General features: G+C 40.2%; 3 protein-coding genes across 3 annotated transcripts; all 3 read left to right on the plus strand.

Annotated features, from left to right (window-relative positions):
- Positions 1 to 886: 886 nt before the first annotated feature.
- eif3m (eukaryotic translation initiation factor 3, subunit M) lies at positions 887 to 7,039 on the plus strand. Its single transcript, XM_044347379.1, has 11 exons — positions 887 to 1,028; positions 1,717 to 1,849; positions 2,021 to 2,159; positions 2,316 to 2,439; positions 2,597 to 2,691; positions 2,889 to 2,972; positions 3,066 to 3,165; positions 3,662 to 3,743; positions 5,351 to 5,494; positions 5,897 to 5,957; positions 6,798 to 7,039. The coding sequence occupies exons 1-11, from the start codon at positions 987 to 989 to the stop codon at positions 6,919 to 6,921; spliced, it is 1,128 nt and encodes a 375-aa protein (XP_044203314.1). The 5' UTR covers positions 887 to 986; the 3' UTR covers positions 6,922 to 7,039.
- Positions 7,040 to 10,048: 3,009 nt separating this feature from the next.
- prrg4 (proline rich Gla (G-carboxyglutamic acid) 4 (transmembrane)) lies at positions 10,049 to 13,521 on the plus strand. Its single transcript, XM_044360674.1, has 6 exons — positions 10,049 to 10,601; positions 10,691 to 10,854; positions 10,962 to 10,989; positions 11,497 to 11,638; positions 12,020 to 12,202; positions 12,354 to 13,521. The coding sequence occupies exons 1-6, from the start codon at positions 10,493 to 10,495 to the stop codon at positions 12,379 to 12,381; spliced, it is 654 nt and encodes a 217-aa protein (XP_044216609.1). The 5' UTR covers positions 10,049 to 10,492; the 3' UTR covers positions 12,382 to 13,521.
- Positions 13,522 to 14,418: 897 nt separating this feature from the next.
- Positions 14,419 to 26,059, plus strand: qser1 (glutamine and serine rich 1). Its single transcript, XM_044347393.1, has 13 exons — positions 14,419 to 15,210; positions 17,669 to 17,778; positions 18,362 to 18,499; positions 18,916 to 22,263; positions 22,382 to 22,686; positions 23,047 to 23,163; positions 23,266 to 23,399; positions 23,490 to 23,674; positions 23,787 to 23,924; positions 24,061 to 24,158; positions 24,447 to 24,593; positions 25,455 to 25,550; positions 25,653 to 26,059. The coding sequence occupies exons 1-13, from the start codon at positions 15,101 to 15,103 to the stop codon at positions 25,791 to 25,793; spliced, it is 5,067 nt and encodes a 1,688-aa protein (XP_044203328.1). The 5' UTR covers positions 14,419 to 15,100; the 3' UTR covers positions 25,794 to 26,059.
- The last annotated feature ends 1,203 nt before the right edge of the window (positions 26,060 to 27,262 follow it).

Genomic DNA, 27,262 nt, shown 5'->3' on the forward strand with positions numbered 1-27,262 from the left:
TTGATAACTGGATAAGAAAGAATGAAACATTGAGATTATGGTGGTGGAAGTATGGGATAAAATTTAGAGGTTTTCTGACCTCTAGATGAAGGAGAGGTGATGAGGTGAAGCTATGCAGAACTGGCAAAGATTTATTCAATAATTTTAAAATATATCAGAATCGGGTTTATTGCCAAGTAGGTTTGCACATACAAGGAATTTGCCTTGGTGTTGTGGTGCATAACAGTCAAAAATATACACAAAATTAAGTAATACAATAAAATATGATGATGATGATGATGATTAATAATAACAATAACAATAATAATAATAATAATAATAATTATTATTATTATTATTATTATTATTATTATTATTATTATTATTATTATATAATTAACAATATAATATATATAATAATAATTAACAGGTTGTGTTAATGTAACGAACAATGTTAAATCAAAGATCACAAATGTGCAAATATCAGATTCTACATTAAATTCCCACAATTTATGGTCATAATAGTGGTGAGGGTTTTTTTTTAATTACACATAATTTTTACAAGTGACAATATAAGGAGACGGCCTTCATGTTGTATCACTGTCATTAGACATCCTTCAATAGCAGAATTTGGGGTCGTGTCTAGATGGTAACCCTAGATTTGCAAAACTCTCGCGAGATATGTAAGGAAGTAGTAACTTTAACCCACACCACCTTTCGTGATTATTTAACCGAAACCACGATCTTTCCCTAACCCCATTGGTTTTTGTGCCTAAACCTAATAAAACCCCATAAAACAGCGAGACAAGTATAGAAGCGGCTCGCGAGAGTTTCGCAAATCTAGTGTTACCATCTAGACGCGACCAGAATTTGGGCTACTGTGGCTTTAACAGCATGACCCGGAATAGCAAGTGTCTCACCGGCACTGCTGCCTTTTCTTTTCCGCTCAGGTTTCAGCAGCGGTGGGAGCGTGGATTCCATCATCTAGGCTCACAAAATCACCGAAAATGAGCGTCCCGGCATTCATCGATATAACGGAAGAGGACCAGGTACGACCTTTAACTTTAAAAGCTCCCGTTTTGTTGTGTTTCTCAGTGGACAACTTGATAAACGAGTACCATCCAACCACATAAGATAGCATGCCAGCTAGCCAAGATGCTAACCGTTCGTAGCTGCTGATGGGTAACTTACATGCTGATTGTTAGCTTCATGCTGACTATGAGACATTATGAAGTAACTTAGCATATGTGTGTGTAAAGGTGTTATGAAGTTTTTTTTGTTGAACCCTCTGCATCTAAATTAGTTGAAAATACTAGTTCTCTGTCGTTTTAGCCTGCTATATTCACGAGCAACGTTGTCAGATGTTATCAATGTTGTTGGTTAGCTAACTTTGCTAGCTGCTTAGCTGGACATCTAAATAAACAAAGACATAAAAGAAGACACTCACAGCAGCCTGCTTGCTATACAACTAAAGCTACTGACTTGGTTGTAAAAGAATTAGTTCTTTTTTATCCAGATTATCTGATATTAGCAAATATTTTTGTGATTCAAAACAGAAGACAGGATAATATGTATATGCAAAAACATACCATGGAAAACGTATTTGTTCATTTAAAGTAGCTACCTGCCTTCCTAAAAGTAAGAAATTATTCACTATTGCATGTGTGAAGTTAGGATCTGTTTTTGTAAAATTTGGTTTTATTTAACTATTAACACTAATTAATTTACTGTCCACAGGCTTCAGAGCTGAGAGCCTACATCAAGTCCAAAGGGGCTGATATCTCAGAAGAGAACTCTGAAGGTGGACTTCATGTAGATCTGGCTCAGATCATTGAGGCATGCGATGTCTGCCTCAAGGATGATGATAAAGGTAGGTGATGATGATGAAGAACATGCCTGTTTATTCACCCAAGGTTTATCAGACCACAACAGATGGTATAGCTCACAGCAGATGGAGCAAATGCAGTTGATTCTGAAACTACCCCTGGATGTATACAGTCTCTCTCATTACTCATAACTCCCTCTTTGTAACCCTCTGCAGATGTGGAGAGTGTGATGAACAGCATTGTGTCTCTGCTGTTGATCCTGGAGACAGAGAAGCAAGAAGCCCTAATTGAGAGTCTATGTGAGAAACTGGTAAAGTTCCGTGAAGGAGAGAGACCCTCCCTCAGGATGCAGTTGTGAGTCCCATCCCTTTTTTTCCCCCTTAAGTATTTCACAGCTGCACCTATTTTTGTCTGTTGTGTCTTTAAAAAATTATACAGAACTGTGTGAAAAGCCCACATCTTTCTTCAAAGACTGAGACTGAGTATCTCCTAAATGTTTTCATGGCACAGGCTGAGTAACTTGTTCCATGGCATGGATGAGAATACTCCAGTGAGGTACACTGTCTTCTGTAGCCTCATCAAAGTGGCAGCTACCTGCAATGCCATTGCCTTCATCCCCACTGACCTTGATCAGGTATATTCACTCACCATGCTGCGATCACTGACCATAAGTACACCAGTCTCAGTGTGTATTTTGTTTGCCTTGAGCTGCAGAGATGTTAATGGGCACATGTTGTATTTTGCATTTTCTTTTCAGTAAACTCATAATACATGTTTGTGCTTCCTATCAGGTGCGTAAGTGGATTATTGACTGGAACCTGAATACAGAGAAGAAGCACACTCTCTTGAGGTTGGTGTATGAAGCTCTGGTGGACTGCAAAAAAAGGTAGGTACATGTTTTTCTCTTTCCCCTATCTGAGCTATGGTCATGTGATGTAATTCATATGTGGAGATACACATTTACCAGTTTCTGTTTGAAATGTTGCAAATACATTTTTTTGTTTTGTTTTGGTTTTTTTTTTTTTATAATTGTACTTATAGTAAATTATCACACTTTCAACAATATATTTAATGATTTCACAGTGAGCCTGCAGCAAAAGTGATGGTTGAGCTGCTGGGAAGTTACACAGAAGACAATGCTTCACAAGCACGCGTTGATGCCCACAGGTAACTTTGAAGACTTTGTTTATCATTTGTCATTAAGCCTTGATGTACTGTACATCACTCATACATGTATCCCTCTGTGTGCCTTCTCTTAAGATGTATTGTGCGTGCTCTCAAAGACCCCAACACCTTCTTGTTTGACCACCTGCTCACCCTGAAACCTGTACGCTTTCTGGAGGGAGAACTCATCCATGACGTGAGTGCTGAAGAATGTGTGATGATTTGTGCTGTGAAGTATTTAAAATACATAATTGACATGGTAAAATAAAAGTTCCATCAATCATTATGACAACCCTGTCATGCTGTATGTGTAGACGCACACAGATGTAGAAGCCTCTTGGGTTGGGATGGGATGGGTTTTTAGTTGCACTTTTGAAATGTAGTGTCAGTGACAGTTAAAGAAAGCACAGCTCAATATCAAAATGATGACCAGTTAATAAGCTTGAATAGTGAGCAACAGGAATGTAAATACATCACCAGCTGAACAGGTTGAGACAATTTAAAACTATTTTTGACTAGGGTGTGTGCACAATTTCTTAGAGTTTTGATGGGTCAATAGACTGGCATTTCTAAAGGTATTAATGGTTTACACCTACATTCAAAAAGGACAGATGTGATTTTTAAATGCAGATGTAATTTAACGCAAGAGTCTTACAATAACATTTCTCCCTCTTCTCCCCTTGTTTTTATAGCTATTAACCATCTTTGTGAGTGCAAAACTAGCAGCGTATGTAAAGTTTTACCAGAGTAACAAAGACTTCATCGATTCTCTTGGTAAGTAGCCATAACTTGAGATATTAGTTGCAATAATTCTACACACACACATAAATGCATACTGACCATGTTGAAATGTACACAAGAAAAAAGACACCTGTTTAAAAAAAAACAGATTAATAAATGGGGAAAAAATGTGCACATGCTACAATAGTCTTGATTACCCTAAAACCTCAGTGTACATACTTAGGTACCACTATTGACACAAGTATATTATAACTTTATTTGGTTTATTAGAAACCAGTTTTGTGATATGATGCTGTCACTTGAAGCGATTTAGAGTAATGTAGACCTTGTCTTTAGGAACAGGTGTTTCAGCAGTTTCAAACATCACACTTTTACCAATGTAAAAACAGACTCATTATAATTTATACTGCTCAAAGATTTGGCTGATGCTGCAGTGGTGGGGATTACTTGTGGAAAATGTCAAAATCTCAAAAAGGGATCAATAAGATCCAGATGCTCAGGATTTGAATATAATGGAAAATTTGAGTCCTAGGCAAGTTATCCTGCATAAATACAAGGGATGTCCTGATTAAGTTTCTTTTTGACCCTGATCCAGATCCGAGTCCTTTTAATTACGTCTATCAGCCAATACAGTCAGACAGCTAACAGTTATTTTCATTATCATTTAATCGAGAACAAACAATCGATTAATCGGTTGTTTGTACCATGAAATGTCAGAAAATAGTGAAAAATGTCAATCACGGTTTCCCATAGTCCAAGGTGACATCTTCAAATGTCTTTTGTCCACAAGTTTCTTTCATGTTGTTGGTGTATATACTCATTCACACCTCACATCGACTGTATATTTTTTTATTCATTGAAGTAATGGCCAGGGGACAAGTAATCAGCCCATTCCCAACAGGCACGTTTTGAACAGGCACTGCACTAATAAACTTAGTTAAATTTTGGACTTTCGTGAAGTTACTGACAGAATTAATGTAAATTAGCTAGCGCTGATATGACAAAATCAAGCGACAGTCATCGCCAGCTAAAAATGAAGCTACTACCTGACTGTTTTGTACATTGCTGTTTGCTTATAAGGAAGCGAGAGGAGAGAGAACCGATTTGTTCCTGAGTCACTAACACCAGTGCACCCAAATAATCTTTCACGATCACACCTTCTGATTTTCACTTACGTATGCAGCGACATGCTTGGACTGTCGGCTGTTGTTGAGCAGAGCGTTGTTGCAACACCAGCAGGCCGATGTGGACAAAAAACAGAGTGAAGAAATATATGTTTAACTTCCTTTTTCTGTAGGAATTGACAGCAGTGTAGAATTTGCTGTTTCAGTATTTTGTGTGTGAGACTTAAAACACATAAATATTGGGCCAATTTACTGTGCTCCGTTGACACGGAACAGGAATGTGTGTGTGTCAGCAGTGTGTCTGTTTCTCACTACTAAAGGCTTAGCTGTAATTACAAGCGTGTGTAGGATGGACTCTCAAAACAGACAATGTGGAGTGGTGTTTGCGTTGATGAGTAGATTCCCTGACTACATGCTTATAAATGTAGAAACAATTATCGCAGGGAAACTCCCTGAGTCAAGAGTAATCGACTGTGACTGTTTTGTGCTTAATGATCCCTGCGTGTTGCTCTCCAGGCCTGTCCCATGAGCAGAACATGGCCAAGATGCGTCTGCTGACATTCATGGGCATGGCGGTGGAATTCAAGGAGATCTCCTTTGACACCATGCAACAGGAGCTGCAGATCGGAGCTGATGACGTTGAGGCTTTCGTTATTGACGGTAAAAACACTTCACCTCAAATAGCTGTCTGCCCTCCTTAAGCGTTGCCATTAGTTTCTCACAACAACAAGCAGTGAAAGACAAAGGAAAGTGATTGAACAGTGACCACATATTCACATCCTTCTGACTTGACTCTGTAATTCATTTACCGCCATCTTGTACCAAACGGTGATCTGTCTGCCTCCTGAAAAAGAATCATAGGACACGAGTAGGTTTTTACAAACTACAGTAAAAAAAATGGCACAGACAAAGAACAGTATTTGAGTGTTTTGTGACAAGGATTAGCTTCCTCTCCAATTTCATTTTCCATGTGTATTTTCTCTTAAAGCATTCTTGTGTCTGTGGTGTTTTTAGTGCTTTCTGTCAGTCTCAATTCCCTTCCTGTCTGTTTTTCCTTTTTAGCTGTTCGGACCAAGATGGTGTACTGCAAAATCGACCAGACACAGCGAAAAGTTGTTGTGAGGTAACTACTTTCAGCTTTACTATCAAACTGTCATATGTTGCTTAACTGTGTTAAATTATGACTAAGAAAAGGTCAGTATTAGCTGTGCAGTGAAAGCATTCATAGAACTGGTACCAATCCAATCTCAAGTACTTTACCTGGATTGTCAAAAAATTGTCATTGAAACTAACATGATAGTTATGGTGCCAGCATAATTAGTGTACAGCATCATTATTTTTGACAAATTTCCCTTACTACATGATTTAACCTTTTGCTGCGCTTGTGACAGATCCACGAAATTTTGACTAAAGTTATGACTTTTTTCGTAATTCTAGTACGAAAAATAATCACTGGTATTCAACATTGGAAGTTTAAAGTAAAACTTTGTTCATGTAAAAACATCAGGACACATTCAGGAGGCGTTCTCTCTGTTATATTCCCTTTAACCTTTATTTGACCTGTAATATAAGAACAAATTGTTTATTGTGGGCCAATACTAGGCTATAAGACTCAACTAATTAATTAGTACATGCATTTTATTTTCTTCTCTTAAATCTGGTCAAGGATGCTAGGAACATATTTGGTTCTAGTTCGTCTATTCAGGTCTTCCAAAAAGTGTCATCTTTGTAGAAACTAGAAAAAAAATTTTGCTCCTAAATTGCCTTCTTTTTCATGACTCTGCCTTCATATGGCTGTGATTTGACATCTTAATAGAGAATGTAGTAGTAAAGTCATGTATTTTTTTTTCATAGTTACATTTACTATAGCTCTGTATTTAATTTCCAGGATTTGAGATATGACCTTGGCCTGCAATTTTTTTGTCAATTTAACATTTTTGCTTTTCTGTTTCCACTCAATCAGCCACAGCACACACCGTACCTTTGGCAAGCAGCAGTGGCAGCAGCTGGTTGACAGTCTCACCTCCTGGAAAGCCAACCTTGCAGCCGTCAAGTCCAGTCTGCAAGCTCTGTCACCTTCTGCTTAATTCCACCTTAACCCAACTGTCTAGACTGCCTGACCCTCTATTGTTTTTCTGCTTTCCAAATTCCCAGACTGAAATGATCAGTTTTTATATTCCTCCAATAAAAGAACAGTGGAGATTACCTGTGATTGCTTCTTTCTTTCTGAAAAAATTAAAGACTGCAAGAGTTATTTGGGGCTTAATTAATGTGATAAGCACAGCACTAAGTGCAAATTGCATCACACACACAAAACATGTTTGTTTTTTTTTTTTTTAATTTATAGCATCCTTATAATTCTGTGAAACAGCCAAATCTTACAGTGCCTTGAATGGATAATAAATATACTCTATAATCAGTCTTTTCAAACGGCTAGCCCGCTAGTTTCCTCCTCGTCTTTTCAAACAGTCATTCAGTGACTCTAATAGGGTCTCGTCCTCTAGCGGCTTTAAACATCTGGTTTTAGTAAAAGGACAGCATGCCAGTATTCGATGAGCTGTGACTTGGGGTGAGAAATAGGCTGCAACAAAGGGGTCACTTGTCTGGGAACGCATGAGAGGTGACAATGGTAATGTGAACTTAAGATGACCCTCTCCGCTGAGGTCAGGGCTGTATTACTGTAGTATCAACACAAGCTTGTGGCGTTGCATGATTCACTGCCACTGCAAATTTGAGGCCGTCCACTAAGTTAACAGATACTGTCAAACTTTAGTCAGCATGACTCAGTGTCTCTTCATGTGTGTGAAAAGTGGAAAAACAAGGACAGTCTTAAGTTCACCTCGCCTTAGACCTGTTACAGAAATCTGTTCTCAGGCACAGGTCCAGAGCATTAGGATGTGAACTCTAATGATATATGGGCCAGGCATTAGATGTAAAAGGGGTCTGTTGGAGTTCTCTTCCCTCTGGGGCTGTGATGAAATCAGCACAAACTGACAAAGTGCAGACTACTGACATTGCACTCTTTGAATCCCTACCCCAACCCACATCCATGGCGCTTTTTTTTTTTTAAACCAACAAAGCTGCAGCTGTTTAATTTTTTAGTGGTGTGCCACTCCTCATTCTGTACTGAATAAAGTTATAATCTGGCCAATTCAGCCCTGCTATTAAAATATTATTACTCTGATAAAATGGGCATTTGGGGTATACATTTACTGTTGCGGTGTGCTCTTTTTCCTATCATACCAGAGGTCTGCAGAGGCTCACTACTCACTTCTGTCCAGTTGTCCACTGGGAGCAGCATCTCCAGCTCTTATCAGGGGGAGTAAATCACAAAACACATTCTCAAGCACAACCTCATCACAGCCACCCGCAAGGTGGAGGGTAGTGCAGATAGAAACAAATGTGACCAAAGCTTTGCAGAATGTTTGCAAAGCCGTATATCTTGGTTACAATCTTTCAACATGGGCTCCTTTTTTCAGCTACTTTCCTCTTTCTGGACAGTGATCCTTCTCTCTCTCCCTCTCTCTCTCTCTCTCCTTGTCTCTAATTTGTCTCACTAGATTTAAGTAACTGTTTTGTGGATGGTCCGTCATGTGAGATGTGCCAGATGTAAATACTGTGTGCTTTGGCTGGTTTATCTGAAGCAAGCATCATGACCCCTTCTTATCATAGTCAGATAGAGGTAGTTCTGCATTGTTCAGTGGTGAAAAACAAATGAGTTGATATTCCATTTAGAAGCTGAGCTGCTTAGCTGGCCCCCTTTGCACACGCAGCTCAGGTTATCAGTCACGATTCACTGCGCTTGAACACAAACTTCACTGTGTGAGCTAATGAATTCCCCAGGAGTGAGACTCTATTAATCATTTTAACTTGGATATTATAGTGTGTGGTGTATGAAGGCAATATCATTTGACATCACACACTAGATAAAGTCTGGAATTTCGCATTTTCTTCACCCCTTTTCTTTGTATCAACATTCCTCTGGATAAATCTAAGGACTCGACAGTATCCAGACACCTAGCCAAGTACAAGAGAGGGGTTCTCACTGCCCTTCAATTAGCACCATCCAGTAGTCAGCTAGATAATGTTCAATTGCATCCTATCTCTGCTTTACGTAAACACTGACCAAGAGGCCCAGAGGCTTAGAGGCAGATATGTCTATTTACATGAAGAGTGTGAAATATAAACACTATTATGAACGGCTGGCAGAATGGGAAAGTTTATCTTCAATCTGTTGCTGCATGTTTTGCTGTTTGTGGTGTCTGTAAAGTTGCTATAGTCACCATTTTTGTGGTGGAAAAAGACACACTAAGTATAACTTACGAAAGATGCCTCTTGTCTCTCGAAATGACTCTGAAGCCTACTACAGAACTTTTTTTCCCATACAAGGCCCGTGCATAGTGGTGTAGTCACCAGCTCCCAAGCAACTGAGAAAGGAGGTTTAGTACTTTTAAAAGATTCCTGATGCGCAGATCTTAAAAGATACTGTTACAACAGTAATTTGAGCCCACCCATTAGAGGTGAAGGTAAACACAACAAAGAGATTGAGACTAAAGCAGATGTTAGGCAAAAATTTGACATTTAAAGGGTCATTAAAGGAAGATAGCCTTTTAAATTCCAGTAAATCTTATTAGACAAGATCAGCCAGAGGTTACATGACACAAATCCTAAACCATTATGTTTGTGTCTAAAATAGATGAAATGTATGTCACCCACATTAAATAGAATTAAGGAGCTGACTACATGTATTTAATGGTGGTCCTTTTTAAAGTTAGCATTACCTGTTGAAAGATGTGTTTATTGTTTAATACCATGTAAATACTAAAGCATTAAGGTCATACAATGGATGTATAGTTTGAACTAGTGTGTGCCTTTGGTGTAACAATTATTCTATTTTTTGTAGGACTACTGTATTTGTTTTGTACTTAGAGGAGAAAGGCATTAATTTCCTTACATTTACATTTTATATATTTGTTGAATTATTATTAAATAAGTTGAAATACACACAACAAACCTGCCCTGAAAAATGATTTCGCTTTGGGTGGAGTACAGTTTCAGTATCTGACTCAGAAAGTCAGATGATGCATGTGTAATCTCATTTACTTTGGTGTGACAAGACTTGCCTGAATTTACTTTCGCTTTTGTGGTTTCAGCTGCCACCTAGCGCCCATTCACATTTACATAACTTATCACATTATCCAGGTAAAGTGATCGATTGGTCGAGTCTGCGCAGGTAGTTTAGGAATGCTGAGGCCACAGCTGCGGGGAGTAAACAAAACCTTTTTTTAACCCACCGGAGAGGACTTCCAGGAACTACTATTGCTATAGTTTACTGTATTTTTTTAAACTTCTCCAGAGAAAATCTCAAAATACAGCTGTTTTTGTGGCTCTCGTTGAACATTTCCTGATTCATCTTACCAGCGTCGAAAGTTGGGACACGTACAGCACCTTAGATAAGTTTCACTTTGATGGTGTTGTTCTTCAATATGTGCCAGCTTTTATTATAGGTAATGTAAACGACAGGTTTTTTTTAGAGCTGTTCGGGTAATGAAAAGTGTACAAGTGGTGGTGTGAAGAAGCTGGGCGTTGTTAATGACACTCTGCCCTCTTTGAGACGCCAATTAACGCTCCACACGCTGCTCGTGCGCAGGTGCACGTATGACCATGCTGTTAAATCTGTTCATACTCCTTCTACTCCTGTCCTGTGGAGATCTGTTCTGTACGAGAAGGTTACTCTCCAAACATGAAGGATCCCAAGATGAGGAAGGTGAGAGAATGCCAGTTTTTTGGTTTTTACACCCACATCTATCAGTTTCCCCTTTTTTATTTACTGAATCTGTTTGGACACAGTCGTAGTATTTGTGGACGAGGGGGACGCAAATTCGTTCTTGGGTCGCCACCTGCTGTTCAACCGGTTCGACTTTGAGATTTTCGTTCCTGGAAATCTGGAAAGAGAATGTATTGAAGAAGTCTGCAATTACGAGGAAGCAAGGGAAGTCTTTGAAAACACTCCAGCTACAGTTAAGTGATGCTGTACAGTGGGGCTACTCACTGATGTCATTTTATGAGCATATAGAGAGAGGCCTTACAGCACAACTCACCATACTGATGATGTTTTGTTTTGCAGGATGCTTTTTGGAAGACTTACGTTGCAGGTAAGAGAGAGGGAACCTCAATTTATAAGCATATTTAAAAAATTTAAAATCAACATTCATAGATATTAAATTGAATGTCCTTTAGTTTATGTATTGTTTCAGAAAACTAAAACGTGTGCCCTGGGCCACCTGCACTAGTGACAAATATGTTGCTTTCAAAGCCTGTTTCACCACTTGTTCAACAGCACACAGTAGCTTTGAAAATTATTGCTTGGTCTACAATTCAAGGAGTTGCTTAAATTCAAATTGTGGGACGTACATTGAGTGTTGAATTCTGATCTGTTTTGCATCTGCGGTGATGGATTTGGTTTTGATCTATTACCTGCATCCATACTGTGCTGGACCTACAGTAAAGCACCAAACCACGTGCCAGTTCTGCTCTGAAGCCAAATAAATAATATTGGATGAAAAAGAGCAAACGCCCTGCGATATTGATAGATAACTCTTATGTAGTACAACTCTCGACATTGTCCAGTTTTACTCTCTGTGGTCTGTGATGATCCACAGAGAAGAACAAACGTCCCTCACGAGTTGACGTCACATCTCTTTTGGTGGGGTTGATTGCTGCTGGAGTGGCCATAGTTATTGCCAGCCTCCTGCTCTGGTATTTCTGTCAAGGCAGATGTAAGGATGACTTGAGTCGTGGCAGGTGAGTGGGAGAGTCTTTATTGCTATCCATTGTACTTACAGTATCCCTACATAATGTTGTTTTAAAGTGACCAATTCAGACACTAGTTCATCCATTTTGCACTATGGACCCTAATACTTAACTAAACAAACTGACAACTTGAACACCTTTTTTTGCAACACGTGTAATGAAACCTGTATTATTTCTAAGTGTATTGCTGCTCTTATCCATTATCTTATTTACACTCCATACCTATGAAGCACCAGCAGTTGCCTAAGAACAATAAAGTTGACTTTAACCTTGACGTAGATACTTGAACATATTAAATAGGTCACAAGTGATTTACATGTCATATACTCATTTTTACTTTCGATATCTACGTTGTCTACACGCCTCCCACAGTTCTATCCGGGTACGTCCCAGGAGGAGTAATGCTTCTCTGATTATGCGACGGCTAGAGGAAGTGTCCCTACAGCCTGCGCTCCCACCCCATATGGAGGAAATAGACCCCCCGGGGCTGCCCTCCTATGATCAGGCAATCACAAGAAGTGGACAGCATGATGCCCCACCTCCTCCCTATCCCGGGTATTTACATATGTATTTGTATTTGCATTTATGCCATGCCTCACTTTTCAGATTCTTCCTTGTACACATACTCAATCCATAATGCAGTCACAGACAGATCATTCACATCAGTTATTATAACAACTTTTCCTATATTTTATTTTCTCATTAGTTCACGACCTGGAAGTATTCGGCGGTAGTGTCTTCGAGACAACATATCTCCATGTCTGTCAACATAAAGCAGAGAATTTACATTTACACTCTGCGGCTCTACTTTACATGGTATACCTGTTTTTTCATTATCACAGGATTTAAAACACTTCCTTATTCCTTTTGTTTATTGTTCTAAATGAGCCACTTGTGCATTTTTAATCTGTTATGGTGTGTTGGATTACCTTTGGCTCTTCCCTAAAAGGATAATCTTGTAAATTTCTGGCTTCCCCCTATTGATCTGCTAGTGCCAAAATGTAGTTTTGCAGTAGCCTATACTAACTATGTTCTCAGGTGTGATTATGCTTTGTAATATAACCCAAACCCCATACTGACTAAGCTTTTTATCAAAATGAAAATGAAGAATCTGTAATATTTTAGAGTTGCTGTAGAGGCGGCATGTATACAACGACTGAGTGCAAGAATCTATTTTATTACACAATAAGTATTAATGGTAATTGAAGAGAGGTGGACTGATTTGTGTACACATGCGACTTCCTGTCTCTCCCAGAAGGAAAACATTGTACCAGCAAAACTACCTATATTATTGGCACAATGGTAATTATTGTCATAAAGAAAATGCTTTTAAGGGTAATACAAGTGTTCTTTGTTTACCTTCAGCTGTATAGCTTCATCTTTTAATATTATTATTATTTTTTAAATTTTCTTGCTGCTTTAAGTTTTTGTGTGTCATAAAATGTATGTGTGAATCAGCAACTAATGAGAATGCTCTTCTCATATGAACTCATTTTTACTGTCGATATCTACACTGTTGTTAACTATTAAATGTAAACAGATGGAGGCGAAAGCTCTTCAGAGGCAGTTTTACAACATTTTACATGTACACAAAACAGGATTTTAGATTTATAGAGGGAACTTATAATGGAGATGATGGCTAGAAAATATATGAAAAGTTTAAGAGGATGCAGCAAAACATTATCCAGCATGTACAAAACAGATAAGTTTGAATGCATTATACAATGTAAAATTTCATCATGACATTTTGAGAATTTATTGAATATTAAGTTTGCTGAAGCTGATCCAAAGCATAACTACTGATCCAAAGCATAACCACTTAAAGTAAAAAATCATTTATAGATGTTTTAAATAAAATTTATATTTTAATTATTTTTTTTGTCTCATTCTTCATTTGCATGTGTGTGTGGACAAGGTATTCCTCATGTTGTGGGGACATACATCTGTTTTCACAGTCACATTGTGGGGACCTGCCTTCCTTTTGGGGACAAAAAGCTAGTCCCCATAATGTAAATCATTAACTTTATGTTAAATACTTGGTTTAAAGTTAAGGTAAGTTTAGGGTTAGGCAAGCATGGTTACGGTTAGGGTTAAGCCTCCATGAAATGAATATAGGTCAATGTAATGTCCTCTGAAATGATGGTAACACAACTCAGTGGGTGTGTGAGAGAGAGAGAGGTGACGAGCTGTTCAAGTGGCTCTGTATACTCATTCTCACTTTGAAATTAAGTGGGAATATGATCACCCTTTAGGGTTCTGTAAGCCATATCATATATTCTTTAACTGCTCTTCAACTGTGAAAGACATGCTCAAACTAGGACATTGCTTTAATACCACTGTATTTTACATTTTACAAAGTGTTAAGATTGTAGACCAAAACGACCATCTGTCACTGTCCTAACGTAGGAAACTTGGCTGATGGGTAGGTTCTTATCAGATTTGAACAGAGCTGTTGTATGTAAAAAATGCAGTAAAGTATGTAAAGGTGAAGTTAAAAAGACTGAAGACTATATGAATTGGCTGCAGGTTGTGTTACAGTTTCCACATGATATTAACTTATTTTAAAATTGGTTCAACCAGTAAATTGATTTTTTTTTTTAAAAAATGCCACTGTGTGGAACTGACAGACATACAACCCTGTATACATATCCACTAAAATGGCACAATTTTCATGCAGGACTATGTAATATTTTGGGTCCAGAAGTGTCCTAACCAGTGACAGAAATATAGAGAATCAGTATTATGTTCTTTTCTCCTTCATCTTTATTGAAGTAAAATCTCTTGTACCATACAACCATACACAAAGTACACATCATGGGGTGTATAGAAAAAAAAGTCAGCAGTTTCAGACCAGGATTAGCACATATAAAGATTCTGTAATAATTTTCTCAGCGTTTAGATTTATAGAAAAATGAATGTACTGTTTGAAAACCAAGACGACTTAACTCATTAGTATTTTTGAATTTATTACATTTATGCACAAAAGTATCTTAGATCTGGGCATTATTCTAATCATTCCAGTTAATTCAATAGGGATCTGGGGCTTCCATTTCCACATTATACAAATTTTAAAACTGTGTGTATTTTTGCCTTCCATGATCTGCATGATCTCAAGCTCCATGCAGGTAGAAGGCAAATAGATGAAGGAAAACTACAAAACTTCCAGCCAAAGTCTGCGGTGCATCCTGGGAAATGAACTAACATGGGTACGTGAAGCCATGCAGGGCTTGCACGGCTCTCCATGACGGGAGATGAACCAAAATTAAACAAATCAACCCAGAAGGTAAAAGGCACACTTTTATCCAGGGTATAGCACGGCTTCACGGCGGTTTTGCGGACCGTGCATTGCGCTGACCAGATTCAACTGGTCGGTCGGTGGGTCGGACCCGGGGCTGCTACGATGTGTGTCCCCTGCTCCACGAAGCTCCGTCGGGGAAGTGAATCTTTGACCGGATGATGGACAGGAACTACCCGACCTCCAGCTTTGCGGACGCGCTGGCTCCACCAGCACAGACCGTAGCTTCTTGGGCCTATGACCGCAGCACAGCTAGTATCAAGCCAAGGTAAAAGATGAAGGAGAGGGCGGGTCACCTTCCGAAGGAAATTGCGGTGATGGAGGGCCTAGTTTTGCTCATGGAAAAAGTGCAGAGGCCCTTGTCGTCGAGGACACTGGAGAAATTAAGGGAATACAGAAATTCGGTGGGAGTTTTGTCAGAGGCTTTGACTTGTCAGTGTCTTCTTAGCTGTTTGTTAACTTACCGTCTCCCACCTTGCTAGTTTTCGCTAGCACACCGTCTCCTCAGCATGGCCATGGAGAGGGTTTGTACAATCTAAACACGAGAATTATTATTTATACATCTCCGTCATAAGTTGGCCATGCTAGGCACTTAACGGCTAAGTTAAAAACCAGCGCTTATCGCTCAGTTTTCCTGAGCCACAGATGCTCGCCGTGAGCCAAAACAACATAGGTAGCTAAGTTACCGACGCTAACGTGTCAGTTATGGCACTTCAATTAAGTTAGTGGTGCATAACTTAGCTATTAGTGTTGTTACCAACGAGCTAATATGCAACGTGTCGAGGTTTTGAAACATTTGTGCCATGATTTAAAACATTATATGATTATTTTAACTTAGCTACTACTTTACACTGTGCACAATAGATAGGTTGAGCTCACAAACTTGCCACAAGTTGTTAGCCTCTAGGTTATCTAACTTATTCAAAGCCAAGACTGTTATTATAGCATTGTCATCAATAATAACCATACTTAATGATTACAATGTAGTATTTGTTACAAATAGGTCATATTTTGCCAACAAGCAACACAAAAGAAGTAGTTGTTGTGAAGACTGAGCAACATGCTGTCATTCTTACAACCCTGTACAGCCATAAAGTATTTTCAATTAATTTGTCTTAGGCCTCCCTTTTAATACAAATACAAAAGCTGGAGCAGGTTGAGCAGGATGTTGCACATAATTTGACTGATGAAACAGTTGCAGTATTGATTAAAAGGATTAATCAAGTAAAAATACAACCAATTTGGTGATTGTAGGCTCTGAAATGAGCTCTGAGCTCTGAAAAGATTAGCTCCTTGTGTCATATCACCATGACCAAAATATGTTGTGGTTTGTGACATTTGAGTAGACACAATTATTATTGTTTACAAACACGATGAGCTAATCAAAAAAGTGAATAGATTACTGTTTCATAGTTTAAAAAAAAAAATCATGGCTTGCAGCCCTACTTCTCTTGTCATCGCAAATGGGATTCCTCCCCTTCACATGATGACATTCCTCATCATGTACGAGGTGTTGCCGTCCAAACTGGAACATGCAACATTACATTTCACTGTGATAAAATATCAGGGAATGCAGCACCATTATTTTGATGGAATTTCACTCTAACAATTCGAAAGAAAATTGCTCCACTCACCAGTATATATGAGCGATTAAGTAACCGCAGGGACTATGTAAATACTTATTTGTCTTTTCTGAAAACAACCTTGTTATTGTAACTATTAGTTAAAATGATTGGCCTCGGTTATACTGTAACTTTGGCCCATGGTAATCAGATTTTGTGCTTCATAGTCAATCAACAGCGAGGAGTTTATGTAATAGCTTGTGTGTGTTGAAGGGATCTGAAAAGGAGGCAGATGACTCCTTTTCAGCTCTGTGTTCTCCACCCACAGATGTTTTAACTTCTGGCTAGAAGGGAACACTTTGGACTGGAGCAGGCTGGCCTGTATCTGATTACCTCTGACTTTACTCCTGTTTCCTAGGAATATACTGTCATCAGTTAGATATTAAAAATCAGCATTATCATTATTTGCTATTCACTTTTTGTATTTTTCTTTTCAAATTTTCCCATGCAGACACTATAACAGTACCTTATACCAAGTAGAGCCTAGTATTACCAGTGAATTATACAATTCACAAACCACTTTTACAGTTTTAACAGCCTGTCAGATTTTTACAAGTAACAACTATGAACAACAAACCAATATGCCATAGTCAAAGGTTTGCTGACACAAGGCTACCAGTTATCCCACTCATGTTCATGGTTTTCTGGTTTTTATTAGCATCATTGGGCAAACAGGTTATTCTTTTCTGGACAAACTGATATCTTGTTTTGAAAGGTGTCATTCATTCTTTTTTAATAAATGAATTACTTTTATGACTCACTTTCTTGTGTGCCAGGTCAATGCCAGTGTAAGTACTTGCAATACTAGAGAAATAACAAAAAAATGTTTTTGGACATTTGGTAATGTAGACTGTAACATTGTGCACATGCAGGGTTATTGATTTTGAGCTGCTATTGCATTTTGTGTAAATAGGGTGTGGCATACTGCAGGCAGTGAACGAGTTTGTCACTGAGTAGACAGCCAAGACATTACAGGATGAATACTTTAAAACAAACTTTCTGTGTGTCAAGAGAAGTCATTTGCTTGAGTCGTATCTAGTTGGGTGCTTCCCTGCTGTTTGTGAAGATGAGAGTTGTCATGTATGTTTTTGTGTGTTCATGTAGTCCCAGTTATGGTGCAGCACACCTTGATGCAGAGCTCCTCCAGCGGCAGAGCTACACTTCCACACACCAGCTGCCCACCTACACTACATCACACCTTCCTGCTGCAGCAGGTGAGTTATGAATGCTATACACGTTGCTTTAAAGGTCAAAATTTTACTATGTTATTCATTCCTAGTGGTATCTAGTCATGCAGATTATCTTCATTTTATGTGGTGAGGTTTGGGGATATTTGCCTATAGAGCTTGTGTCACAACTAAAAATGGGGGAGGTGAATGGACAAAATTACATTTGACCAACTCATTAGTAATGTGTCTTTCGCATCCTGGTTTCTCTGGATAATCCACAGACCTTACTGTGGACCGTTTTTTTAACTGCAACTATTTCTCCATTAGACACTGACTCCAGATCGTGCTGGTGGTGCATGTCTTCCCTCTTCTCTCTCCCCTCTTTCCTTTTCACCTGTCCACTTTTAGAATAAAGGAAAACATGCGAAGCTACTGCAGGACTAGATACCACAAGGAGTAGATGAGAAATGTTTTTGTTGTGATTTGGGTAAACCAACCCTTTTAAAGGCTCTTGTCTCTCTCTGTTTTAACTGGCGCATGAGTTTCTGTTTGCATCATTGTGTCCAAAAAAAGTCATTAACATTGTCCGTTTTTGTGATTATCCTCTTTTTCCTCTTTGGACTGCCAGGAGCACTTGACACAAGCAGTAATACTTCTGAGACCTCAATCATGAGCTTCCTGTCAGCCATGGAGTCGAGAAGCCTTCAGGCTGGTCCTGTTAGTGCCTCACTGCTTCCTCCTTTTAGACCTCCATCATGGCCTGCTGGTGAGAAGTCATCCATTCCTTGATTGTGGAACATATTCACCAATACAGCTCAATCAAGAATCTTATCAACAACTGAAATTACGTTATACGAAGTGCAGAATACCATTGTGTACTAGATCTGGTGATTTATGAACAAATCGATATCAGGATAATTTTACGTATTACCTCTGATAGTAGATGGACTATACATTCTTTAAAAAACTGTCAAGGAATAGGAGACTGCGTTATGTGATCGGCTGAAAGATTGTTTAAATATTCTAAAGTACTGAAGCAATTAGCGCTTAGCGTAAAATTAAGTCAGTTGGTGATGTCAGTCTTTTGTCAATTGTGTATACAGGTTTTGCTAAATTTAGCTTGGATTATATCCCTTCATGTTACCTTCCCTGTCCTTATATTTTCTATTCTGTGCAATACAGGTACCAACTCCTCCACCACAGAGCTGTATTTGACTGGTGCCCTGCCTTCTACTGCCACTTTCCCCTCTCCTGCTGCTCTGTCATCTTATCAGCACACTGGTGCCTACCCTTCCAGGAGTTACTCTACCAACCCTTCCCTGGCTCTCCAGGACCCTGCCTTCAGCACTTCCACTAATGGCCTGTTCTCTCACCATGACCCCCTCCTCCATCTCAAATCAAGCCAGACTGTGCTTCCCACTGCCCTGGCCTTCAACCATCTCTCTGCCCCCGGTTTGGGCTCGGCTCTGCCTGTCCAGTCCTCCACATACCGCTCAGCCCAGGAGTCAGCCCCCCACCTCCTACAGCCACAGTTCAGCCTTCTACCATCTGCCCTGTCTGCTCCTCATAGTGCCCCGCAAACATATGGGGCCACAGTTTTCTCAGGCTCTATTGAGAGAGCACTTCAGCGCGAATGTAGTGTGATCAAACACCACCAGAGGCCTTCCAGCAGCCACACGGCCTCAGAGCAATTGCCCAATTCAGAGCACTCGTTACAGGGGTACTTTGGTTCTGGCAGTGAACCGGATGTGACCTACCAGCAGGACCCATCCCGTCAGACCTCTGCGTCCTGCAGCCCTTCCACAGGAGCAGATTCCTCTCAAGGGGTCAATGGTGCCCCACAACCCAAAACAGACTCAGTAACTCAAGCTTATTCGTCCACTTCAGTGCCGAAGGCTAAAGACTGCTCTTCCAAACTAGCTCCACACCCTGCTGGGGGCGAAGAGAGTCACAGCCACTCTCAGAACCTGACAGCAGGGTCTCCTGAGCGTTATTCCTCTCCAGGGCAGAAGCAGAACTCTGTGATTGCCAATCAGCAGTCAGTGCAACTGTCCAGCCTCATGTCCAGCAGTCTGTCTCAAACCTATATCACGCCCCATACCCAATCACAGCCCTCCCATTCCACCTCAGACAAACTGTCCTCCCTTTACAAGACTCTGCCTTCCCTCTCCAGTCCATCTGGCAATGTGTCATCTGTGAGTCAGACTCTTGTTTACTCCTCCAGTCCTGGCCTGAGCCAGGAGCAGGAGGTCCAGTATGGAGCCCAAGTCCAGGGCTTGTGTCAGGGGAATCTCTCTGAGAGCTACCCCTCATCCCATTCTCAGGGTGCCCCAAATGTGATTTATACATCTCAGTCACAGGGGCAAGCTTCAGTGACTCAGTCTCAGAGCTATGCCACAGGACAATCCCTTAACCAATCCCTTAACTCCTCTTACCCACCCACATGTGTGCGGAGTCTGCCCACATCAAATTCTACACAGGACTACACCCTGATGCAGGGCTCAGTGGGAGGTAAAACACATGACACCTTGTCCCAACAGCAGACACAGTCCCATAAATATGTTTTGTCTGCACCATTGCCTACCTACTCTTCAACTGCTCAAGCCTTAGAAAATAACATCAGATCCTCAGTACAGGACATAAAGCCAACATATGGCAAACAGAAACTTGAAGAGCTTCCTATCCAGGACCTACAGGCTCTCCAACAGGCATCCATGGAGGCCTCTGCTGCAGATGGCACTATGGCTGCTCACAACAATGTCATCTATGTTGTTTCAAAAATGGATGACCACCACAAAACACAAAGCGTCATCAGAAGCAATTCACGTTCTGATGACCAGCTTATGGGACTTAGTCATACAAACACAGCACAGGTTAAGGATGAAGGGATGGGCTCTCTGAGCCAACAGCACACTCACCTAAGCAGTGCCAACGGTCAGGAAAATGCTAACACAAAAACTACAAACTCCAGTATTATATCTTCACATGTACTCCTGAGCTCAGAACAGCTCAAGCAGCACCCTCTTCAAATCAAATCTCCTGAACCACATCAACAAAACCACCAGAACCATAGTCAGTCCCAGAGTCAGACCCCAGCAGCCCACACCCAGTTTATCACCGTCCCTAGCACTCAGGTTCTCCTTGAACCCAACCAGATGATTCTGCTCCAACAGCCCCTTGTCCCCCATGGTCAAACTCCTTCAAAGTTGGTGTCAGTGCAAGGTATCCAACAAGGCCAAGGTTTGGGCCCCGTTCATGTCCAGTATCTTCACATGGATCGAGAACTGCTGGGTCCTGGTGTCAGTGAAACCCAGAGTCAGCCTGGCACAGTAGTGTCTGAACAGAGCTCAGGATGCCCTGATTCCTCAAAACACCACTACAGCCAGTCGGCAAATCAACAGTCAAATGATGCTAAGAACCACTTTGCTCTCAACTCTATTTGCTTCCCCGACTCTATGCTGCTTGCAGATGACAGAAACATTTTATCAAATGTTGATGACATCCTGGCTGCCACAGTAGCTGCCTGTGGCGTCACACCACAAGACTTTGTCAAAGCTACATCCTCTACTGAGGCTGAAATGGCAGTGATGGCAAGCCCCGTTGATTCTAAGGGTCACTTTCAGACTGTGGATATACGGCACATGTCACCTAGTTTCTCCACAGCACAACAGCCAATCATCACAAACACTAACTCGCACACAATGAGCATGACACTAAATGGAGCTCAGATTGCCACAGACTGTCAGGGACAGTCGGTTCACCACAACAACGGTTCTGATCTTGACACGAATGGAGATGGTGGGAGCTCTGAAAATGACTATCACTTAGCCGGACGGGTGTATGACCCCTCAGGCCTTCAGAACAGACACAAAGGGAATGCAAAGTGTATTAAAACAGAGGATGGTCTCATGGAATGCCCAGGCATTGAGGACTTTCCCAAAAAGAAGGTTCGCTCAAAGTCCTTGACCAAGTCAGGTGGTCCTGAGGAGGATAGTGGACAGGCAAAACCAGCCAAGCGCAGTGGGCAGGCAAAGCGGCAAAACTCCAGGGGTAGTGACGTCAGCTCACCATCTTCCTCACACGGTGGATATGATGGTTGTCCACAGCAGGAGAGAATCAGACAGAAGATCCGTGAAGTGGAAGAGAAACAACCAGAGGTCAAAACTGGTTTTATTGGCTCCTTCCTAGACTTTATCAAATCTGGCCCCAAACAACAGTATGCTCCAAGTCCTACACGGACTATAAGTCGCCCCAGAAAGCCCTGCACCTCATCCAAACCACCGCTGTGTACTTTGCCTGCTTTACCTCCCAAACTTCAGACTCTGCCAGGTTCTTTGATTCCCCAGGAGAGTCAAGTAGCAAGCTCTCAGCAGAAACGTCTGGATGAAGATCTGCAAAAGAACTTGGAGACGCTGCCATCATTCAGCTCGGATGAAGAGGAGAACACTGGGAAGAACCAGGCTCTGAGGAACAGCATCAGCTCAGCACTCTCTGCTCTGGATGAATCTTCAGATCGGAAGCCCAGAACAGGTAATAACACTGTGCCTAAGAATAGCTTTGTCAATTTATTTTATCTATTGATTTTTTTTTTTTTGATTGTATGTATTTTATATAATGTTGTACTACTATATTCATAACCCTTCTGCAGATAACCAAATCCCTAGTCTGATGATAAAACCAGACCAACCTCCCACTGTGACACTCACTATCACCGAGACGTGTTTGCCACAGGCAGCCACTCCTGCACAGACAACAAACACCATCTCAGGAGGAGCTGTGTTTGTGGCCAAAGAGGAGTCCAAAGAGACCCCACCAAGCCAGTTGGCTGTGCAGTTGATGAGTGTGGCCATCGAGGGACTGACTGACGAAGAGCTGTCAGACAGTGGAGGGGAGGGAATGTACCGGGAGAGAGACGAGTTTGTTGTGAGGAACGAGGACATCGAGACATTGAAGGTATAGCCTGGGAAAACGTAGACAGGAAGTGAATGCTTGTGAATGGAGATTTCAGTTCTCAGCAGAGTTTAATCTAAGTGGCTGAAATGGTGAAAAAGTTGTATGGATGAAGGTGCTTGGTAATACATGTTGAATGTGGCATGTAAGAATTAAATTATATTACCTTGTGGGAGTGAAGTGGACCTTATTTTAACAAACCTGCTCTGACCCTTTTCCTGTAAGGTGCCCTACTCAAAATTGTAAAAGGATAGTCATATCAGATCTTCTGTACACTCATCATTGAACATGTATTGCTGAATTTTCTTGTACTGCATATTTACTCAATACTGAGGCATGTTCTGCACTGTGTCATGTGTCCAGGTGACAATGAGATCCGGGAGTGAGCCTCCAGCCATCTGGAAAGTCCAGAAAGCTCTGCTGCAGAAATTTGTGCCTGAGCTGAGAGACGGAAAGCGAGTCTTCTCAGCCACTAACAGTGTAAGTAAAAGCAGACATGCCTATACCCATGTGCATTTGATCATTCAAATCATTTTTGTTTATTCTGCAATAGCTAACATTTTGTTTTCTTTGTATGTGTAGTATCTTGGATACTTTGGTGATGCCAAGACCATGTACCAGAGGGTATATGTGAAGTTTTTGGACACGGTTAACAAAAGGGAGTATGTACGAGTTTGTAGTCGGAAGCCACGCTGCAAGCCTATGAACTCGTTAAGGTGCGCTAAGAGTATTGATTGATGTAGGTCAGTTATTTTTAATGAAAAACATGGCTCTTCAGTGATGTAACTCTTTGTTCTGCCACCCAGGGGTGTTCAGGTGAAAACTTTGCTGGGCTTGACAGCTGCCCCTTCGTCAGTCTCCCAAAACCAGAAACCTCGACCCAAACAAGCCAAGCCAAGGGCAGAGCCCCCTCCTAAGAAGAGGAGGAAATGGAAGGAGTTTTCACCTACTGCCTCAGGATCATCTGCAGAAGAAGGTGGTGAAGATGACGGTGAAGAAGCTTTTTGACTTTTTTGACATTAAATCTAGTTTGGAAGTTAATTTTCCATGAATGTTGCCTAAATCTTTTCCTACTCTGCTTCTTGATGCTCTCTTGATCTTAGAGTTAAACCCTCCAGTGCCATTTGCTTCACGGTTCCTCAACACGAGAACTATGAAGGAGACATTCAAGAGCTTTGTAGAACTGCTCATCAGCGTTGCTTTAGACGAAGATGTGATGACAGCACTTGAGAGGGCAAACGGTGAGTGAATTCACTTTTAACAGCTCTTAGCGTTTCTTAATAGGCGCAAATACTGAATAGAATGACATGAAAACAAAGGTGTTCATCAGATAGTCTGTTCCAGTTATGCCTGACTTGTGAACATGTATTGTTTCAGATGAGTTGCTGCTGCCACATATGAAAAGAGTGGATGGGATGATCACTGACAACAGGAAACGTTTGCTTCACAAACTGCACATTGGGCAGGTCTTAAAGGTGGGTTTGTCTTGTGTATTAATAGGTTGTTGTGAGTGCTCTGGAAAAGCATTAGAGGATTTTTTTTTCAATGTGATAATTTAGAGTTTTCTATGATTCAAATGCCCCCGTTAAATGCTGATAACAAAAAAGTCCAAATTGTAAGTGGGGAAAGCCAATTTTGTTGTTGAGATTATTTCAATATTGAGTTAACACATTTTGTTGTTATTTTGTTTCATGGTTATTATTTCCTCTGTACTCTACTCGATGTATGCACCCAAGTAACTCTCATGTTGTCTTCGACTTCAGACGGCCTTAGACAGTTTCCCAGAGATCTCAGTGGTCACTGAGCTGAAGAAAGATGGGGAAACCCCGGCCTTTAAAGTGCGACTCAGTGGGAAGGCCTACAATAAGAAGACCATGAAGCCCTACAAGATGCCTAACAAAGTACCACAGGTAAGACATGTTTTGGTAAAAAAAAAAAAATTGTTTTGTTATTTATTTAGTTTTCACTTGATGTCCATGGCCAGGTGTTAAAGGTCCAGTGTGTAGAATTAAGTGGCATCTAGTGGAACGGACTTGGCAGAAATGGAATATAATATTCAGAAGTAGGCTTTAATTAGTGTATAATCCCATGAAAATAAGAATAGTTGTTTTTGTTAGCTTAAAATGAGCCCTTTATATCTACTAAGGGAGTGGGTCCTTTACCATGGAGCCCGCCATGTTGCACCGCCATGTTTCTAAAGGAGCCAAGAACCGACAAACCAAACACTGGCTCTAGAGAGGACCTTTCACATCTTTTGTGAGTTCCGTGGCCGCTGAAGGTTCCCCTACACACTTGGAAGAGGAGAGAGAGGGCTATACATTTGGTTGCAATTTGCAACCTCACTGCTAGATGCCACTAAGTCCGACACACTGATCCTTTTTAAAAAGACACCTTTAAAATAGAATGAAATGACATATTTTTTAAACTTCATACACTTGACGTTATTAATATGCACAAAAATATGAAAGATCCACCAGTGAATAAAGCCACAGACAGCACCTAAAACGTGTACAAAACATCCTAATCCTATTCTTAATACCTTTTTTGATTTTATGTAGCATCAAAGATGTTCATACAGTGTGCAATTAATATGCATTCAGTTTATTTTGCATTTTAGCACCACTTTAACTGTTCAAGGCTCCTCTGTGTGTTTGATGTCTGTCCAGCAGAGGGCACAGTGGCACCATTTGTGCTTCTCCCTCAATCCTTTTATACTATTGAACACATGTCGTTAAAAAGTGTTTTAAGACTTTGCTCTTTCCTTTTTCTAGGAGTATACAGTGGACCAGCAGAAAACTCAGTGGTTTTCTCTGTACCACTCTTTACAGCATTACAAGTACCACACATACCTCATGTGTAAGGATGAGGTGAGACATTGTACATTGTCAGAAATGTTTTTTTTATTTTGGTTCAGCTGTATTGAGCTTTATAACTATAATAATGATAATCCTCCTGTTTGTGCCCTCCAGATAGCGTCTCTCCGGGTGCAGGCCGGGGACCTGGGGCAGGAGGAGACTGTACAGAAGTGTCTGCAGAATGGAGCTTGGGTAGAGGGTCTCTTTGATCGCTTTGGGGAGCTAATAAATCAAGTGCAGCAGGCCTGCGGATGATCCAGCCTTGACAGGCTCGGTTTTAAAACATCTGAGTCTAACACCTAAAACAAAAGGATGGCCCCAGCATGAAATGGCAGCAAAGAAGGATGGAGTGAGGCTCTCCTTCCAGCCACAGAGAGATTTGATTCAGGGACCTGTCAGCTGACTTGAATGAGAGACTTTCAGGGGCTGTGGCCTAAAAAGCAGCAGAAGCAGGTGAACGGGGACAGCAGTCAAGTTTATAGTCTGCATCACTGCGTTTCAGCAGAAAGCAGTAACGTGATCAACAGAGGACAAGGACTTTGTTTATGGGAGCATTTTCCACATGAGGCTTCTCCTAGTCTGTGTAGGTTTTTGTAGTTACAAGCCCACTTTTAATGGGCCTTTTTCATAGATTTATATTGTTGTTTTTTTAAATAATTTTTTAGTTAAATGACAGATCATAACCAGAGAGCATGCACTAGATAGAACGCAATCAGCATAGGAAGTAGAGCACAGCAAATCAAAATGCAGAAATCTGATTGCCTACGGATATAACAAGCTGTCATCAATCATTTGATAAGCGGGCTCAAATACAGAGAAGTTGATTTATTGTAAAAAATAAAAATAAAAAAAAATCTCTATATATTTTATATAAATATATATATAAATATATATAAATATATATAAATATATATATGTATATATATATATATATATATATATATATATATATATATATATATATATATATATATATATATATATATATATATATATAACCGTAGTTATATACTGTTTGTAAAACATCCATTTTGTAATGGTGCACCAACTTATATATAATGTACATTTTGTATAAAAAACAGGGAGGTGGGAGTTGCAGCAATTCTCTTTAAAGGAGGAGTTTGGTAACTATATACTGTATCTATATTGTGGTTCAACTTTTGTGCTTCAAACACCCCCTTTGCTTATGAGATGCGATTGGATGGAGTCAGTGCAGTTCTAGTACTGCTTTTTATGAATTTTGTTAATCAAATATTACCTTAATTTGTAAAGCTAAATAAATAAAAGTTGTCTTTATACTCCTTTGCAAACATAGCCCACATTTTATGACAAATAGATCTATATTTTTCACAGAAGTAAATATTATGTTGTTCATTACAATTTCTAAGACACTTTTTCATTGTTTTCCAAAAAAACAGACTCTTTATACGTCATTTACCAATTTTATGCTATCAAAAAAGAATCTTGTTCTTTAAAGATGCAGTTTGTTAATAAAGTTTCGCATGTATTAGATGTTGGATTTTTGCTGTGTTTTCTCTGAAGGGTTTAACATCATGCACATTATCTGAGGAGTATGTGCAGTAGTAGCATTCAAGTTTTAAGTCACAAGTTTTCTTTTCAGATCTCACCTCATTTAGAGGAATAGTGAACAAATGAAAAATAATGTAGATTAGATTACTTTTATCAACAGCACTTAAATAACACAGTTTCACAATTCAGCTCCC

This window comes from Thunnus albacares, chromosome 1, assembly GCF_914725855.1.
Source record: "Thunnus albacares chromosome 1, fThuAlb1.1, whole genome shotgun sequence".
Lineage (NCBI taxonomy): Eukaryota > Metazoa > Chordata > Actinopteri > Scombriformes > Scombridae > Thunnus > Thunnus albacares.